Raw genomic sequence first — 21,200 nt, 5'->3', positions numbered from 1 at the left:
AGTGGTTATTTGCATGGATCTCAAGGAAGACATGGTAAAGAATCAAAATACGACATTTAGCCACTACAAATACTGATAACATCAACCATTTGGTTCAGGATTATCTGAAGAGGAACTATTACAATTTTATTCCCATTTTCACAGATGGTTGGAAAGACCCAGGGAGTGACACTGTAGGAACAGGAGTATACGTTCCAGAATTTGATGTCAGCATTTGCAAACGGATTACTGATAGACTGTCTGTGTTCACTGCTGAAACTACAGCCATTATATTAGCTTTGCAGTCGTGGAAGAGGTCAGACCACAAAGAGCTGTCATTTGTTCAGATTCCAGTGCAGCCCTTCAGAGCCTGAATTCAAAGAAAACAACAAGAGACGATTTAGTGTTGGAAATATTCATGGTATTGTGGAGGTTATACCGAACTGGCATTTCTGTGCAGTTTTGTTGGGTTCCTGCCCACACGGGTGTTGATGGCAACGAGAAAGCAGACAATATTGCTAAAAGAGCACTGAAATTGAGTAGTGAGGTAATTGTGGAAATTTCTTTTGGTAAAGGTGAAGCAAAATCATGAATTAGAAAGGCAGTGAGGGATTCATGGCAGAAGGTGTGGGACAACGGTGTAAAAGGGAGACATTTTTATAACATACAGAAGTCAATTAACGTGAAGGTTTTCAAAAGAAAGTGTAGGAGAGAGGAAGTAATCATTTCTAGATTGAGATTAGGTCATACCAGTCTTAAATCAACCCTATATTTAATGGTAAAGTCCGTGTGTGATAAATGTGAGGAGTGTGATGTCACAGAGAGTGTAGAGCATGTGCTTCTGAAATGTGGCAAGTATGAGGTAGAAAGGAAGGTTTTAAGAGACAGGATGTACGAGCTGGGACGGGAATGGAGTTTAGTAGGGTTATTAGGGAGGAGTGAGGTGATGAGGGACTGTTATAGGGCAATCCTTGTCTTTCTCAAAGATGCAGGGATAGATAATAGGATTTAATGTTTTTTATTTATTTAATTTATCCCCCCCCCCTTTAAGTTAGATTGTAACCTGATGTTCTAATGCTGCGTTCCACTTACCTAGGAAGTCGGAACTCGGAACTGGGAATAACGTCACAGCCGAGTTATCAGCGTTCCAGTTACAAAGTAGGTAAACAAGTTTGTAGTTCGCATATACCACATGAAAAATGTAAATTACACTATAGCAGCATATATATGCCGAACAATACTTGTATACGACTGATTTAGTGTGACCAAAACTAGAGTGAAGACTTCATTCTAGTTCATAATGAAGTTCTACAAATTTTTACAGAGCTCTCTTCTACTGTTTACAACCGGGGCAGCCATCTTGGAATGTGAACTCGGGGGTGGTGAAGACTCTCCCACTTTCCCAGTGGGAAATCCCACTTCGAGGGGCGTTCCAGTTGAAAAATCCGACTGGGAACTGGGAAACCCCCACTTCCGAGGACAAATGGAACGCGGCATAATTGTCCTGATGTCACACACTCCGGTACAGAAGGTGGCGGTATGCACCTAAGAACGTTGGTTGTGACCCGCCATTAAACCTAAAGAAGAAGAAGAAGAAGAAGAAGAAGAAGAAGAAGAAGAAGAAGAAGAAGGAGAAGGAGAAGAAGGAGAAGGAGGGGACGGATTAGCGGGACGGACGACGGGAGGAGAGAGAGAGGACCGTGCGGGAGAACAGAGTTCACAGATAAAAGTAATAATTCCGAGGAATCTGTTTTATTTCGTTAGCCATCACAAACCAGTGTGTTTATTGTGTTTGTAGAGAGTTTATACAACGATCTTTCAAGAGCACAACTCGCACTAACGGCTAGGCTAACGCTAGGCTGGATCAAGCTGAGAGAGCTTTAATTAATAGAATTAATGTAATTTTAATTAAAGGAGATCCAGAATAATTAATATTAAGTTATTCAGAGTTAAGTAAAAGAACTCAGAAGCTCCTTTCATTTACCTATGCAACGAGAGGACGCTACAGAACCATTTCTTCTTTGTTTTAAAACCAAAACAAAACTAACTTCTATGACATAAGAATGAAATTACCAAAACGTTTTGTAAATAAAAACACACCAAACCTTTTAAAGGCTTTTTAACACTTTTTAAACAAACCGTATTTAATGATTTTAATTCTATTTAAACCATGGCTTATATTTTAACTGGGCTACATTAGTATTATAAGTTACTGAAAAGGAGCAACATGGACCGTTTATAGTTTAATACTTACCAGAGAAAAAAAAAAAGAGAGACTTCCAGGATTTTTATTCCTACCTCTGTTTTGAGTCACCGTCTTGTTTATTTAAAAGAAAAAAAGAAAATTGTTGACCCGATTCTAAGTTGTTGTTTTGAATACTTGAAGTTTGCACTTTAATATTTTCCCACCAGGAAACACTCGTGTTTGGAGGAGATGGACCGGGATCAGAACCAGGACCGGGACCAGATCCAGGACCAGGACCAGGACCAGGACCAGAACCAGAACCAGGACCAGGTCCAGGAGTCCAGCAGCAGGACCAAAGCGGACTCTTCCTCCGCTGGTCTGCAGGTCAGTGTTCAGGTCCACGTTCCCGCTCCTCCTCGCTCTTTCTGTTGCTGCTGATCATCCAAACACTTTAGTTTATTGTCAGTAGCTTTTTCTTTTTTTGTAACAAAACTTTATTGAAAATATACAAACTCTCAAAGAGGATAATGGACAAATATCAATTTAAATGCAATATAAAAAGAAATAAAAATAAAAATGGGGATTCTTGTAAGGCATACAGAAAACAAGAAACAAGGCGCTAAGAATTAAAAGGTGCATATGAATAACAAAATAAATTAATCATTTAAATTCACATAATGGAGCATAGAAAAGGAGAGGAATTATTAAATTAGAATAACAAATAACGGGCAATGTCTAGACTTATTTTACTTGCGGTTTTGTTTTCTACTCTTTTGAGACATGTGAAAAAAATCTTAAAATCATCAATAAAATACCGAAAGAAGGGTTTACAATTTCTCCATTTGGCTCAATGAATATGGTTCTTACCCAGTAACAAAATTATATTAATAATATCAGAAACAGAAAATTCTGAATCACCCATGAAGAAAATAATATGGCTTAATTCAAAAGGTGGAACATTATTAATTTTAACTTAAATCCAGTTGTGTTTGTCTGTCCAGAAACAATGAGACAAAGGACATTCATAAAACAAATGATCCAGTGTTTCTTCATCCTTTTTGCAGAAGGAACATTGATCTACCTCAAATTAAAAAATCTTTTTTAAGAAATTCTGCCACAGAATAAACCTTATTCATAATTTTAAAATGTACTTCTATAACTTTAGGCAAAATAGGCCATTTAATAAATTGGGAATGCGCTTTGTTTAATGTGTTTATATTTACAATGCAAGAATCCTGTCAAATTATCCTTCTGCAAAAATCATGGAAAAATCTGGATTTAAAAACATTACAAATAAACTTGTTACCACACTTTCTATCAGTCAGAGTACATCCTTCCATTAATAGATCTGGTAATACATTTGAAGCTGTATTATGCACCAAAAAGTTCTGAATTAGGTGAATTAATGGTAGAGGAATAATGCTACATATTTTGTTGAATTCTCTATGAGAACAATTGAAATTATATATTTTTTGGAAATCTGTCTAACTTAAAAGAATCCCTTTACTAACCATTAAGTCAGTTAGATATATAATACCTTTATGAAACCAATTACTTGTAAATACTGATTTTCTACTAATTGTAATGACTCTATTGTTCCATAAAGTTGACTTATGAGGAGAGAAGTTGTGGACAAATACCATTTTCCACAAACCAAGTGTTTGTTTGTGAAAATTAGACAATTTAATGGGGATCCTGTTCACATCAAAATCACATTTCAAAACCAAAACTAGACATCCTATCTTCTTAAACAAAGATGTTGGGATGTGAAACCACATGGAGTTTGGTTGTGACAGACAGACTTTTATCCAGTTCACTCTTAATGTGCCGATCATAGATTGGAACTCTGGAACTTTAATACCACCACTGACATACTCCTTAACCAGCTGGGATCTTTAGATGTAATGTGTTTTATTCCTCCACAAGAACTGGAAAATGACTGTGTTTGGTTTATTACCATTATTTGAGGAGATATATAATGACTGACAAGGAAAAATCAGTTTGGAAATACCTTCCGCTTTAGATAAATTGGTTCTGCCAAAAATAGTAAGGTCTCTAGTCAACCAGTGGCTGAGTGATTTCTTCATATCTAATATAAGGCTGGAGATATTAGTGTCTTCTCTTCTAATTAGATTTTTAGATATTGTTAATCCTAGATATTTAATTTCAGATTTGACTTCAATTGAAGCAACAGAGGATTCAGAGCTTGTATGTATAGGGAGAAGTTCGGATTTTTTAATATTAAGAGATAATCCGGATGCTTTGGAGAAGATTGAAATGGTATTGAGAGCCTCATTCACCATTGATTTATCTTTTAAAAACATAGACGCATAATCTGCAAATTGACTTATCTTAAATTCTTTGCTGAAGATTGTGACTCCTTGAATATCCTTAGAATTATTAAGTAATGTTAGTAGTTGTGTTGGCAGTATAAAAGGTTTCGGTGAAATCGGGCAGTCTTGGCGAATACCACGCAACACTGCAGATCTAGGAGTCATTCCAGGGTTAAGAGAAACAGCTGCTGATGTCGGTGTATAGCATTTTAACAATATTACAGAAATTAATCCCTAAAGCCAAAAAGTGCAGAGCTTTCAACAAAAAAGAATGTTCAACAGTATTAAACGCCTTGAAAAAATCAAGAAACAACATATAACTGTCAGTTTCAATATAGTCACTGTAGTGTAACAAATCAAGAATCAGTCTAGTATGTTTATGTTTGTTTCTACCCTTAACAAAAGCTGATTGACACTCATCAACTAAATTTGTTAAACCCATATCTATCTATTGGAGAACTCATGTGCTAGCAATTTGTAATCATTGCATAACAAAGTTATCGGCCTCCAATTATCTAGTAAAAGTCTATCCTTGTTGGGCTTTGGGATTAGGGTAATAATTCTGTTTCATGGTAGAAGACAGGCGTCTAGTTGAAATACATTCTAAAAATGCATTATAAAGTAATTATCTGATATCTTCCCAGAAAAAGACATAAAATTCCACAGTTAGACCGTCAAGCCCTGGAGACTTCCCTTTTGACATTCGTCTAATTGCTATATCCAGTTCTTCAATTTTAAGGTCATCCTCCATATTTTGCACAAAACTCTCATCAATTTCTTTTCCACACCCCCTTATTTTTTCAAAAAACTGTTCACAATCCTCCCTTGAAATATTGACATATACAAATTATGATAAAACATTCTCATTTCCTCATTCACTTGATTTTGGATATCAATGCTGGTATTTTTAATCAACAGCTTATGAATTTTCGTTTTTGTCTGTCTGTTTTTTAGGGGTGTAACAATATATCGTGCCACGAAATTTTGCGATACAAAAATGTCACAATACGTGTCGTGGAAGTGACAGTGTATCGCGATATTGGGTTATTGATATTAATCTATTGTGTTGACTAGTAACGCACATCCGACCGCGACCGCAGCCGGACCGCGCGGACCAAAATCTTACTCCACTCAGAAGAAACTAGTCCCGTTTTGAGGTCTGAACTTTTACTTATGTAAGGCTGGTGTAGAGTTAAGCCTTACCTTATTAAATTAAACTTTTTTGGGGTCGTGAGTAGAATAAACACGGGGACAACCTCTGCTGAGTTCCAGTGTACTTTAATGTCCCTCAACAGTGTAGGATTTTAGAACATCAACACAGCACCTAGTGCCGTACTGTGGCGTATCACTCCGCCCAATCTAAAACAGACTAATCACTACAGATAAACTGACTAGTGTCATTATAGTCCCTGATTTACATCAGAATATAAAGAATATATTTATAAAATAATGAACCCTGAATTAACAAAATAACCTTAACAAAAATAAATCTCTTACACTTATAAGGTGAGCAGGAATCAATCTTTTTGATGATGTAAAATTGTATGTATTTATTTACTTTTATTTATTTATTTATTTATTTAATTTTAGTTGTTAAATTTCTGGAAAAGAAAAAAGTCAAATCATACGTGAGAGAAACTATTCAGTTTGGGGCTAAATATTTGTACTTGTATGAAACTGAAGATCATAATGCAAACCTGACATTTACTTTTAGTTCAGTTTGTGGAAAATGGTTGGCCTGGCTTTCTCTTTAAAACTCATGACTACCTCATTCATGGCTGTTAAAAAAAATACTGCTATATCGTATCGTTATCGTGACCTCAATATCGTGTATCGTACCGTATCGTGAGATTAGTGTATCGTTACACCCCTAGTGTTTTTCCAGACTAAAGAAATAAGAAGTGTTTTTTTTTCACCTTGCTCTAGCCAACGAGCTCTTGAGCGAATAAATGGCCCTTTCGCTTTTTCCACATAAAGATTATCTAGTTGGTTTTGTAGATCGTACATTTTGACTTGTTCTTCTTCTGTTAAATCTGATTTGTGACACAAATTGTTTACTACTAATAAAGCCTTGCTGTTTTCGTTTTTTCTCTTTAGAAATGCATTTACTTGTGCTAATGTCAATTTCCCTAATTTTAAATTTAAACCACTCCCATTTCATCAAAGGTGACATTTCCAAGTCATCAATTTCTTTTACCAGATTTTTAGTTTTATTATAAAACTCTTTATGTTCAAGAAGACTACTATTAAACTTCCATTTAACATTAGAAAAAGACTCAAGTCCACCCAACCGAAGAGACTTTTCAGCAGTTCAGTCTGCGTATCCACTTTTCCAGTCGGAGCCATAACTGCATGGAGAATAGCAGCGCTGGTCGCCTCCTCTTCCTCACCGTCCTGTTTCCCCCTATTTTTCATCTTCTTTGCGTGTGGACTTTTATTAGGCGTATGACTCAAATTAAGTTTGCCTCCTTTAGAGGAGTTTACGTCGACCTAAATGTCCTCGATATCGCTGTCCCCACACGCCTCCTGGAGAGCAGTTAAAGAGTAGTCGTGTTCGGACATGTCTGCTCCAGATTCAATTCAATTGTATTTATGTAGCGTCTAATACAACAAAAGTTGTCTCTAGGCGCTTTCCAGAGACCCAGAACAGATCTACTCGCAGACAGTCTTCTTAAGTGTCCAAAGAGAAAGCTTTAAGAAGTGTGCTTTTTTTTTGGTAAATTTAAGTGATTAACGATGTCCAAGTGAAAAAGTTTGGGTTGTTGCCAAAAAAAAAAAATTTCAAAGACTAATTAGTGCCTCTTAACGGAGCCTGCAAAAATGCTGCCACTCACTCCGCCATCTTAGATCCTCTTCATTGTCAGTAGTTTGAACTGAGCAGCAGAAAACACAAACACGTGACCTTCCCAAGAGACTTTTAAACTTGTCTATGTCCGAATATATAATATAGATGTAGACTGTAGGCAGGGCATTAGTGAATGGGATTCAAATTCAAAAGTATTTTTATTCATGTAATGAGCATAGACGGATTACCGCATGGGCAAAGTGGGCATGTGCCCAGGGCCCTGGAGCCAATGGGGGCCCTCGGCTTTCAAACATTTTTTTTTTTTTTTAATGTGTAAATTAAAATAAATTTACAAGCTCATAGAGCCCAATGATAGGGCCCCGTTTTGTGTGATACGTTCATATATAATCATAAACTGTAGGCTATAATTACGATAAAATGTGCATTGTGCGGTCAGTGTAGACTAATTCTTACTTTACAACTGTCCTGAACGCATCAGGGCCGTGAGCCAACGCTGATTGGATATAAAGCCTGGTTTATGGTTCCGCGTTAAATCGACGCAGAGCCTCCGCCGTAGGGTACGGCGAGGCCTACGGCGTAGGGTACGCGGCGACGCGCACCGTACGTGCGCATCGCCGCGTACCCTACGCCGTAGGAGCTGCGTTGGTGTAACGCGGAACCATAAATCAGCCCTTAACAGTTACAGCCAATTTGACGACTCGGCAAATTTGCGGCCATGAAAGAGATGAGCGCTAAACTTTAAAAGAGGACTAAGCATGTACAAAGTTTTATGGAAGAGTCAACTACCATTGGTGAGTCAGTGGAACCTTCATAAATAATTTCTTTATCAGAATGTTGTGTATTCTTGACCACCTGCCTGTTTGAATGAGCTTTGTGTTTTTGTCAACTAGACTAGAGTCTATTCTCTGTTCTAGAGCTCAGAAATGATGTTATAGACCGCTGTGTCTATATCTATCTAAATAGATTGTGTAATGTTTTTTTTTGTATTTAAGCTGTATCAAAGGTGGAACTGAGTTTTCAGCGCCTTGTGATTGACAGCTGATTGACGTGTGTGTGTGTGTGTGTGTGTGTGTGTGTGTGTGTGTGTGTGTGTGTGTGTGTGTGTGTGTGTGTGTGTGTGTGTGTGTGTGTGTGTGTGTGTGTGTGTGTGTGTGTGTGTGTGTGTGTGTGTGTGTGTGTGTGTGTGTGTGTGTGTGTGTGTGTGTGTGTGTGTGTGTGTGTGTGTTCTTCTGAACAAGTTTGTGACTTTACTCTGCTTTCTGCAGCATAGGCCTGTAGGCTTAGCTCAATAAAAGTGAGAATAAATGTAGTTTGATGGGCAGGATAAATGTTGTTGAACGTTAAAATGACTATCATAAGGGCCCATGGAGAATGCTCCGCCCCCTCTGGACTGAGACCCGCGCTCCACCACTCCGCCATCCACATTCACACGGTGTGATTGTGGATTCTCTGCGCCATTGTGTGACCAAACTGAGTGATTGGGGAGGGCATGCACCGTGCACGTAGGATATTATTGTAGGTAGGGGCCCATAGCGAGTTTGTGTCCAGGGCCTGTGGTCATGATAATCCATCCTTGGAAATGAGAGAACCTCTGAATAAACATTTCCATTTGGAGATTAATAACTTTATTCTTATGTTAATGTATTGAATGCAACACAAGAGTTTTAACGGTCAAGGAATGAACAATACTAATAATAATAATTTAGGCTCATCAGTAGTAGTAACAATGAACATATCATTTAAAATGAACATGAAAACACCTTAAATTGGCTTCAAATCAGACAAAACCAAATAAACTTCACCTCAATAAATGAAAGTTCAAAATGTACAAAATATCCGTGCTGGGTTCACTGAGTTAGTCCACAAGCCCTGAACAAAGGATGCAACACTTAAGACAGCCTAGTTTTCAGGCCGTGTCCTTGTGGTGCTGCAGTGGTTCCCCAACTTTTTTGCCAGGTCTTTTGTACATAAAACACACACACACACACACACACACACACACACACACACACACACACACACACACACACACACACACACACACACACACACACACACACACACACACACACACACACACACATCTGCAATTGATTTCATATATTGAACATATGTGCTAAAAAATTGTCCATCTCTGTAAATATACATTTTCAACCTGACCAGCTCACAGAGATTGAAACAACAACAATACAAACAATGGCCAAAACCTGAACATTTGCTCTACAAAAATTACACCATTAATCCCTACATTTTATCAGTGGAATTTCTATAAACAATTTATGATTTTGTTCTGAGGGTAGGTAGCTTTAACCCTTCACACTTTTGTTTTGACATATTGAGATGTTTTATGTGAATATTTCTGGCTGTCAAGAGCCATTGATAACAGAACATGCTTAACATAGCACTCAGACATAAAACTCTTCATTGTTTCACTGCGATCATGACAGAAAGCACTTGATTTGAACTGAAAAAGGATTTGTCAGGTCAGCCAACAACAGGATCTAAGTCTTTTTCTCTTTCCTTACAGAAACATAAAGCCAAAGAGAGAAAAAATAGGAGGGATAAAGTCCTCACCACTTCACCAGGCCTGAAGGTCCGAAAGAGGATTCAAACTGAAGAGAAGCTGTACAGCTGTGAACAGTGTGGGCAAGCTTTTACCACGTCAAGTGTTTTAAGGCGTCATCAGCGTATTCACACTGGAGAGAAGCCTTACAAATGTGATCAGTGTGGGTCAGCTTTTACCCAACAAAGTAGTCTAAGGAGTCATCAGCGTATTCACACTGGGGATAAGCCGTACAAATGTGATCAGTGTGGGGCAGCTTTTACCCAACAAGGTAATCTAAGGAGTCATCAGCGTATCCACACTGGAGAAAAGCCGTACAAATGTGATCAGTGTGGGGCAGCTTTTACCCAACAAGGTAGTCTAAGGAGTCATCAGCGTATTCACACTGGGGATAAGCCTTACAGATGTGATCAGTGTGGGGCAGCTTTTACCATGTCAGGTGATCTAAGGAGTCATCAGCGTATTCACACGGGAGAGAAGCCTTACAGATGTGATCAGTGTGGGGCAGCTTTTACCATGTCAGGTCATCTAAGGAGTCATCAGCGTATTCACACGGGAGAGAAGCCTTACAGATGTGATCAGTGTGGGGCAGCTTTTACCATGTCAGATCATCTAAGGAGTCATCAGCGTATTCACACTGGAGAAAAGCCTTACAGATGTGATCAATGTGGGGCAGCTTTTACCCAACAAGGTAGTCTAAGGAGTCATCAGCGTATTCACACTGGATAAAAAATTGTCTGTGATCAGTGTGGGGAAGGTTTTACTCGAGAGCTCAGTTTTTTTTTCAGTTTCAACTGAAAAATGTGTTGATTTTTCACCCGTTTGTGTTCCATTGTTCCATCATTTAAATAAAAAAGTTATTTGTTTGCCTGCTGGATTTCAGTTTCGTGCTCACTGCAGACTCACAACAATACATCAGTGTCAGAATATTAGAAAAGAGTCACACAGTAGTGCGTTTTTATGTGTTTTTCACCATATGTACTATTCGTGCTGGATTTAAATTACCTCTGGACCTGCAATAATTCTAAAATGACACCATGACATCTGTATTTCGTTCAGCCGATTCACACTAGATAAATGAAGTCTGTGTTGTACTGCCCTCATTCTGTTGAACAATTCCCTTTATTTAACACTACATTTTAATATTGAGTCAAAAGCGTCTGAGCAGACACTTAAAGGGGACCATTTATGGCATCTAATAACTATTTTAAACAGGCCTTGAATGTCTTAAAAACAAGCTTTTGATTGTTTTTGCTAAATAAATTAGAAATTCAGCCTCTAAACTATGTCCTTATCTTCCCATTCTCTAACCTCATTATCTCTACTGGATTCTGAGTGGGCGGGGCTATGATAATGAGGCTCTGTGCTGATTGGCTGCCTGAATGACGCAATATACCGCTACGAAAAAATGGCGGTAGCTCCGGCCGGTGGAGTTTCACCGTGTTCTAACTGCATGCGATGCGAGTGAGCGTCAGCGACAAAATCAATTCCATTGCTTTATTTTCTATTGGACTGTCCTAACTGGATGCGGCGCAACGTTTTGAGCTTAACATTTGTCGGACGCCCTGCTTCTATTTTCTTCCTGTCGCTCGCGTTGAAAGCCGGTTGAAAGCGCTGTAGGAAACAGTCATGGATGAGGAACGGCTGATCCAGTTAGTTGAAATGAGAAGTTATCTCTATGATTCCTCCTCATTTCACTACAAAAACCTCAATAAAGTGGCAGCTGCTGGAGGGAGATGGACAGGGAGCTGGAAGTTGTGGGTGGAACTATACAAGTTTCAAATATTTCCACAAAAGCTTGATGAAGTAATTTTTCTATGTCTTCCCAGAAATGTCTATAAAAGTCTCCTGTGAGGCCGTCCGAGCCCGGTGCCTTATTAAGAGAGAGGCGGCCAATCACTCCATCCAGTTCAGCCATGGTTATTTGATTATCACATGTTTGTTTGAAATTATCCCCAACTTTGGGAATATATTCTTCTATATCCTTTAAAAATGTATGGCAGTCTTCCTCAGAGAATTTAGAACTGTAAAGCTGTTTATAGAATTTGAGTATTTCTAAGGAGATTGAATTTGGTTCTGTGATTTCTATATCATTTACTAATAAGGTATTAATGTTATTTTTCTTTTGTCTTCTTTTTTCAAGGCCGCAAAAGTATGCAGAGTTTTTTTCCCCCTCCTCTATCCATTTAGCTCTAGATCTAATAAAGGCTCCCTGTGCTCTTTGAATATACATTTCATCCAATTCAGGTTGAAGATTTAGTATTTTCTGTTTATCATCTTCCGTAGGGTTAAGTTTATTGCAGTAAACATTAAATTGTTTGATAATGTTTAGTTCCTTTTTCTCAAAATCTTTTTTACTTTTTTTACTGAATAAGATGGTAAATTGGCGTATTTTATATTTCAGAAATTCCCATTTTTTGACAGGTGTTGTTAGTTCTTCTGAATTTATAATTTCTGTAATTAGTGATTTAATTTTTTGACAGGTTCTCCTGTCGTTAGGCTTTACATATAAAAGGATAACACTGTGATCAGTGAGTGGAGCGGCAGAGATATCACAGCTGAGATTATCATTTAGGAGCTTGTTTGCAATTAACCAATTGTCAATTCTGGATTTATAATTGGAGTTAAACCATGAGAATTTAAGTATTCCTGGATTTAAATGTCTCCAAGCATCAGTTAATCCATGGTCATTACAGAAGTTAGTGAAAGTACTGTTTGGATGACTTGAAGAAAATCTAGTCGGACATTTATCAAGGAATTCATCATGGACTAAATTCAAATCACCTCCTATAATGACGTTCTCAGCTGAATATGTTGATTTAATATTATCTAATCGTAAGCCTATTTGTTCTAATAGGATTTTATTTTCAGTGATCCCGTTGTAGCCATAAATGTTTACTAAGATGAATTTGAAATCATCCATAGTTACTATAAGTATCAACCAATGACCATTAACATCTGCCACATGAGAGATAATCTGACCCTTAAAGTTTTTCAGTAGAATGGCGACCCCTGCTGATCTTGAAGTGCCATGGCTGAAATACATTTCATCTCCCCATTGTTTCGACCAGAAAGTGATATCTTCAACCTTGGAATGAGTCTCTTGTAGAAAAATAAAATTAACATTTTTCCCTTTGCAAAACAAAAAAAAGCTTTTACTTTTGGTTTTGTCTCTTAGACCCCTTGCATTAACAGACATCAGAGAAATGTCATTTTTTAACAAAAACATATAACAAACAACATACAAATAAGAACTGAGATGAATTAACGGAACTGAACTGATTTAACAAGAGTAGACGCAAGTTAACCTGAACCTGAATAGTAGCAAAACCCTGAGCATGTTAAGTGCTTATCCAAACTCACTTTTTTGTAGGATTAGAAATCCCACCTGTTACTTGATTATGGTGTGACTCTCTGTCCATTGATGAAGGCATGGGGGCCTCGGAACATCGTCTTAAGACCTGCCTGCCTTGCTTGCTCAATTTTTGGCCATACAGCTTTACGTGCCTCTCTGTCTTCTTTGGTGAGATCTTCTGCAAAGCGGATGTTGAGCTCCTTGCAGACGGTGTGATGTTTGGTGGTACGCCAAAGTTCATCCCTGAAGTGCCTTCCAGTGAACTGCATGATGATCTGGCGAGGACGGTCTGCGTTGTTTGGCCCCAGACGATGCACAGAGTCTATTATGAAATCCATTTTCTCCTTCCAATGTGGGGCGATTTTTCCGACGATATCCACCATCATTTGACGCGTGTTTTCTTCTTTTTGTTCTTTCAGCCCATTTACTCTTAGATTCCATCTCCTTTTATACCTTTCCAACTCTGCAGCTCTCTTTTCCAGCTCTGTGTTTTTCTCCTTGAGCAGTCTCACTTCTATTCCCAGCTCTTTGGTTTTTCCCTTGCATTCTTTGATTTCAGCCGAGTTAAACTCGACCGCTTTAGCAATGCTGGCCATGGTGAGTGTGTTTTCTTTTTGTTCTTTTTTGAAGTCCTCCATCATGCTTTGAAGTGTCCCAATTGCTGCTAGGATTGCAGCATTTGAATCATCTCCAGCATGGCCTTCTGCAGTCGTGTTTTCGACTCCTCTTTGTTTTTTCTGTGGAGCTGGTGGTTTAGAAGGTGATGTCAAAGAGTTTTTAGTGCCTTTGGCGTTTGTCTCCATGTTCTCTGGTCCGCAGTAGTCGTGTTGTAGGAGTGCACGTGCACGTGCATTAGTGTTAGTATTCGTTTTAGCCATATTCTTGCATTTTGTTAGGAATATGGGATTACTTACAGGACGGTGAGTGGCTGTAATTTGTCTTCGGTAATGTTTACTTTGAAAATAGATTTTTTTTTAATGAGTTTTCCGCTTTTTTAGGGCTTCGCTACTCGGAGCAGTTTACCGTGCGTCTGTTCCCTCCGCCATCAGCCGGAACCACCGAGACCTGTGTGTGTTGTCTGTCTTGTATTTTTAATCAGCAGACGAGTCGTTATCTTGGTCTGAAGACTTTATTTTAATAAACAGCCACGACATTCATTTGTCAGCAGCACCTCCCGCGTCCGACTGCCGCGGGGCTACTGCGCATGCTCCTGACTACTGTGGCATGCTGGGAAATGTGGTTTTCATGTCACATTCGTAACATCACCTCTTTCCCCCAATGAAATAAATCATATTTACCCCTTACAACAAAACAAGTGTGTTTTGACTAGCTTCTCCCAAAAATAGTGACTTTACTTATTAAACTCTATTTAACTTTTTTTAATATACTTGCTTCTGCCATAAGAAAATATTAAAGTGCAAACTTCAAGTATTCAAAACAACAACTTAGAATCGTGTCAACAATTTTCTTTTTTTCTTTTAAATAAACAAGATGGTGATTCAAAACAGATGTAGGAATAAAAATCCTGAAAGTCTCTCTTTTCTTTTCTCTGGTAAGTATTAAACTATAAACAGTCCATGTTGCTCCTTTTCAGCAACTTATAATACTAATGTAGCCCAGTTAAAATATAAGCGCTTTCTGTTGATTTGGGGTGGGGGTTTTTTTCTTTTAATTTTATTTTTATGTTTTGTTGTATTTCATTTTGTTCTGTTCTAATGTTTGTACCTATAAAATTGAAAAACCAATAAAAAGAGTATTAAAAAAAAAACTACAACTAGGTGCTCAGAATCTTAGAAATGTTGTGGACATTCTTATGTATGTAATTCCTATAATAGAGAATAAATTAAAACACAAAAAGGAATTAAATTACATTCATTTATTTGACATATTTTCAGTTTATTTACATATTGATTTCCTTCAAGTTAAACATTTACATTTTCTTTTAATTTGTCATTTCCACTCATGTTTCTCTGTTATTCGCTGACGGATCATACAGATGTGCGAGGCTAGCCAACTCAGTTAGGAGAGGAACAAGAATGCTTTCTTAAATGATTAGATTATAATAAGGGATAAACTAATGCTGGAGGAGCAGGATGGAGATGTGTGGCACTGGGGCACAAAAGATGCTGCTAGATGTCACGCTGTTTACCCTTTCACTTAGCTTTCTCAGTTCTTTGTAAAAACTTACTTTGAATGAAAAGTAATATGTACATAATAATCAAAGTTTAGTTTAGTTTAGTTTAGTTGCACATAAAACAGAACCTGTATAAACAGTAAAAACAATGGTCAAATGAAGCATTGTGCAGGAGAGGTGGAAGCCAAAAAGGCTTATGAAAATGCCTCCCCTTTATAAAACAAACATAACAATAACAGCAGTAACAGCACCAGTAGTAGTGTGGCACATAGGATATTTATATATATATAATTGCCTGCTCACTTAAATATGTTATTTTATATATAGCTCTTATATTGCATATTTACAGACACCCCCATTCAATTCTAAGCATTTCTTATTTTTTAGTATAAAAGGCACGAGCCCAGCTGGGGGTATAATGCCGCGTTCCATTTACCTCGGAAATCGGAACTGGGAACTGGGAATGGCAGCCATCTTGGAATGGTAACTCGGGGGTGGTGAAGCTTCTCCCACTTTCCCAGTATGAAATCCCACTTCGAGGGGCGTTCCAGTTGAAAATTCCGACTGCCAACTGGGAAATTTCGACTTCCGAGGACAAATGGAACGCGGCATTAAAGCTGTGGCTGCGCTGAATTCTTCAGTTGTCGTTAACACTGGGACCAGTAAAAGACACTGACGATCAGCCCACTCACATTTCCGTTTTTATTGATTCTTTCAGGTGGGTAAATGTTACATAAGCATTACTACAGTTGGTCAATATTATTAGCTTTTTATTTAGTGTACTGTCGCATTATAACGTGTATTTTGTCAGCGGTATTTGTGCTAGTTTGGTTTCCTAAACCGGGACGAGTCGGCAGCAGCTCGCCGGTTACGGTGAGTTGGTTGTGGTCAAATTAATTTACGACTGTCAATCGGAGTCGGATGTAACGTTTGTGTGACTGAAACTGATACAAATATATGAGTAGGATATAATTTTAGAGTGTTTTATGGTTATATTTTCTGTGTTTTATTGATTTTCTCCTAACGGTTATTAATGTTCCGCCAGCTGATTAGCAGCGCTGTAGCTTACCGTTGCCATGGCAACCAGGCAGCGCGCACGCTGTAACACGTCACATGTAAACAAGAGGATAAATGGGATAGATTATATTGTTGTGTGACTAAAGGCATAAGGGAATAATATAATTGTTTTATAGATAATAATAAGAATTGTAGATAAGGGCTTAAAGTATTCCGGCACCGTGCCGGTGTTCTGCCATTCCATGCTCCCTGCCAGAAAATGCTACTTTGTGGTTCTGCGCATGCGCACAGTCGATTTTCAGTGGGATTGCCACGCTAAATTGATAATATGGGATGTCGAGTATTTGATCCTTCAAAATACATTACCCATGACATGAATTGCATTACACTTTGTGAAAATTATACGGTAAAGAGAGAAAAAAAACAATTCTATCGCTTTATTTGATATTCATTCGGCTATTCACCTTTATTTAACCAGGCAGGTCATTAATAACACATTCTTATTTACAATGACAGCCTGGCAAGATACAAGGACCACTTGGGGGAAAAGGACGTGGTTTAGGGAGTAAAACACAATAAAATTGTAGCTCTACAAAGGTAGAAAACCATTAGGTAGCATTTTTTGGCAAAGCAGCAAAAAATGGCAGAACACCGGATCTCCGGCGTATGGAGTTTTTTTTTTTTGTTTTTTTCTCGGCGTGCGGAGTTTGACTGATTAAAAAAAAAATGAAAAGATGAATAACTTTAACGAGTTACATATAGAGATGTGTTGATAGGCTGTCAGTTTGAGTCAACTGAGTTCGTCTACCAATGGAATGAGAGGAAAGCAGCTCTGGCTCAACCAAACCAACAGCAGCCAATCAGAAGTGGAGCTGGGCGGGTCTTTGATCCAGCAGAGCAGAGCGCTGTTTCAACCTGCCGGAACACCAACACTTGTATCACCGACTTCAACATGGAGAACACATTCATGAAGCCTGTAGAGGAGGATTTGGACGATAAAAGACTGAAAATGAAGTGGCGCTGGGCATGGATGGAAGAAGTGGGTGGAGACGGCAGGTGTTTCGGTAGCTGGTGCCAGAAGAGAGCCAGGTGCTTTTGCAGCTCTGCTCTAAAAAGCTACCGTCCGCCAGTAAAAGCTGGACCTCGCCATACCGGTGTTCTGACCATTTCTGCTACCTGCCGAGAAATGATACTCTGTGGCTCTGCGCATGCGCACAGTCGATTTTCAGTTGGATTGCCACGATGGATAATATGGGATGTTGAGTATTTGATCCTTCAAAATATACTATCCGTGACATGAATTGCATTACACTTTGTGAACATTATAGGTCCTTGTCGCTTGCCACTCCGTCATTGTAAATAAGAATGTTCTTAATGACCTGCCTGGTTAAATAAAGGTGAATGACTGAATGAATATCAAATAAAGCGCTAGGATTGGGTTTTTCTTTCTCTTTATCGTATAATGTTCACAAAGTGTAATGCAATTTGTGTCATGGGTAGTGTATTTTTGATGTTATCAATTTTAAATCAATATTTCAGGGGTAGCATAATTTGATAGTCCAGTAACATCCTATCAAATAATGCTCCCGTCCTTTAATGCATTCAGGTAAGATACTAATCACCTCACTGCCATTGCAGGATGAATGTCAGCATACTTATACCTCAATGTATCCATTTTAAATCAATATACCTCAATGTATCCATTTTAAATCAATATACCTCAATTTATCCATTTTAAATCAATATTTCAGGGGTAGCATAATGTCATAGTTTTGATATTTATATTATTGTAAGGCTGGTGTAGAGTTAAGCCTTACTTGATTAAATTAATCCTTTTTCGGGTCGTGAGTAAGTGAAAAGGAACGGGGACAATCTAAAACATCACAACAGGTATGCTGACTAGTGTAACTATAGTCCCTGACTTACATCAGAATATACAAAATATATTTATAAAATAATGAACCATGAATTACCAAAATAAACTTAACAAAAATAAATCTCCTCTTACATTATTATTATTATTATTATTATTATTATTATTATTATTATTTTATATATGTTTTGATATTCTTTTCTATATGTTTTGATATTCTTACAGCCGAGGTTTGCAGACAGATCGGGATCCGAGCCAGGGTGATGGACCGGGATCAGAACCAGAACCAGATCCAGGACCGGGATCAGAACCAGAACCAGATCCAGGACCGGGATCAGAACCAGAACCAGGACTCGGAGATGGACCGGGATCCGAGCCAGGACTCCGGATCCAGCAGCAGGACTAAAGCGGCCGCTGCCGGTCTGCAGGTCAGAGTTCAGGTCCACGAACCCGCTCCTTCTCGGTCCGTCTGTCTCCTGCTGACCAACCAAACCAAAATGGTAAAGACGTGGCATGGAGAGCATTTGCATCAGTGCGATAGGAGTAAAACCATTAAAACACCATTCTAAAACAGTGACAGAGACGCCACCAGACTAGGTCTATTTAATAAAATGTGATGATCCACTGTCTCAAAAGCTGCGCTTACAGTATGTTTTTACACATTTGTTCCCAATCAGCAGAAGAAATATTACAAAGAAGTTCATTTTCCCATCTATTTTTAACATAAAGATCAATTTGCTTAGGTTGATGATCGATTTGTATTATCTTAACTATCTTACTTAAAAATGTTGTTTCAGCTCCACAGTCATATATTTTAAGCATATATTTTATCAAAGGGTTTATATCTTTAGTAGATTTCTTCTTTAAAACATAAAAAAGATAACTTCTCACTTGGAAAAATCGAAATAGGTGAGATTTAGGTAAACCATATTGTAAAGATAACTGTTCAAATGGTTTCATTTTTCCATCATCAAACATTTGTCCAAATATACACAAACCTTTTGAAGCCCACAAACTAAAAGTCTGATCGGTTTTGTTAGGAGGAAAGTCAGCTTCTTTTAAGAAAATTAAATCTTCATTTAGTTTAAGATTTTGACAGACCTGTAGCCACTACCCATTTATAGTCTAGATTCCCGATGTAGGATTTTTTTATATTTGGCAAAAGGGAGAACTGTATTCTCCACAATTTACTTCCATCTCTCTCCATCTTATATGTGGGCTTTCAAGGATCCATATTTTGATATTCTTTACTTGTACTGCTTGATAATAAGCTTGCAGGGTAGGTAGATCTAGGCCACCCCTTCCTTTTGGTAGTTTAAGATATTTCATTTTTAATTCTTGGTTTCCTACCATTCCAAATAAAATTCATTATAATAGAGTCCCACAATTTGAACGTGTTAGAGGCAATATGAGGCTGCTTTGGGGCCTCCGTCATATGTTCTTTGTCTTATGAAAGACAATGATTTCTCTACTTCCATATTCAAAATATCATTCATTACTGCTTTTGCCTCTTTAAGTTCCTTCAATACCGAGGTTTCCCCAGAGGTTTTGTGTTCTCTTTCTAATTCCTCAATTTTCCTTTCAAGTGATTTTCCTGCATTTACTTTTTGTTTTTTCCTAAAAGAGGCATAGGCAATTATTTCACCTCTTAAAACAACCTTGGCCCCTTCCCATAATATGAATGAGTTTACATCTTCTGTGTCATTAAACCTTATATATTCTTGTAACACTTCTCTTACTTTTAGTTTCAATTCCTCTTCTAAAATAAGAGAATTATTAAACCTCCAAATATGAACACCTTTCTCTATATTACTCTTTAATGTCATTTGTATAGGTGCACGATCGGATAACTGCATTTGGCCGATTTTGATGTTTTTAACTGATGATAGGTCTTTAGCAAACATAAAAAAATAATCAAGTCTAGAGTAAATTTTTGTAACTGAAGAATAATATGTGTAATCCCTTTGAGTCCGATTTAAGGCTCGCCACACATCCACTAATCCAATATCTTTAGAGAATTTTCTCATCAAAAGTGCATCCTTTTGGGCCTTGTGTTTTGTACTACTCTGTGAATCCATCTTCTCGTTCATCAATAAATTAAAATCTCCTCCTAACACAGTTATACCTTTACTTTGCACTGTAATTAAGTCAATAATCTTCTCAATTACACTTGGACCTTCCTCAGGAGGGTTGTGTAGTGTAATATATTCTCCATCAATCCTCCCCACTACAAAAACATATCTGCCCTCTTTGTCACACACTACATTTTCTACTTCAAAGGGATGTGGTTCTTGATCATAATTATAACACCTCTTCTAGATGAGTGATAAGATGAGTAAAAAACCTGGGCTTTAAACAGTTTGGCTAATTTCTCACGCTCTATTTTGGACAAACGTGTTTCCTGCATAAATACCATGTCTCCTCCTTGATATTTCATTTGCGCAAGCACTTTACTCCTTTTAATTGGTTTATTCAAACCATTAACATTAAATGAAATTATATTAAAATTCATACACTACCACTTAGTGTTTTCTGTTTTATAAATCTGCCATACTTATTCAACAATACATCCTGTAAACCTAATCCCATGTAGTCAATTTTAATATCCTCATTTGTAAGTAAAATATTCAATATATCCTCCAATTTCTTACAATAGCAAAAATTATATTCCAAATTAACAAAAGAAACAAGAAAACAACAGAACATGGCTTCCACTTGTGCTACCAAACACCTATGGTAGCTGTCCACAGCCTTCCATGCTTGTGACCATGCATGGATGCTTGGGTCTTTAACTAAGACCCAGAGCTGTAAGATTTTAAAAACAGCTCTATATAATATTTGCATCTAGTTTTCAAACGTTTTTATAATTTGGGGATCAGATCATTTATCAAGCTAACCACTTGGAAAATACTTCTGAAAAATCAACTTAGAGCAATAAACACCTATGAAAATTAA

At 37.7% G+C, this 21,200-nt stretch overlaps 1 protein-coding gene across 1 annotated transcript in view; it reads left to right on the top strand.

The window, feature by feature from the left end:
- The first annotated feature begins 1,626 nt into the window (after positions 1-1,626).
- LOC133447248 (zinc finger protein 208-like) overlaps positions 1,627-21,200 on the top strand; it is a 190,882-nt gene continuing 171,308 nt past the window's right edge. The window contains 3 exon segments of the mRNA XM_061725894.1: positions 1,627-1,708; positions 2,392-2,548; positions 9,831-10,605. Coding sequence (XP_061581878.1) covers positions 2,414-2,548; positions 9,831-10,605 — 910 coding nt within the window. The 5' untranslated portion in view covers positions 1,627-1,708; positions 2,392-2,413.

The sequence above is a fragment of the Cololabis saira genome, chromosome 1 (genome assembly GCF_033807715.1).
Source record: "Cololabis saira isolate AMF1-May2022 chromosome 1, fColSai1.1, whole genome shotgun sequence".
NCBI classification, from domain to species: Eukaryota; Metazoa; Chordata; class Actinopteri; order Beloniformes; family Belonidae; genus Cololabis; species Cololabis saira.
Note: the sequence above shows the minus strand (reverse complement) of the source record. Positions and strands in the feature narration are given on the sequence as shown.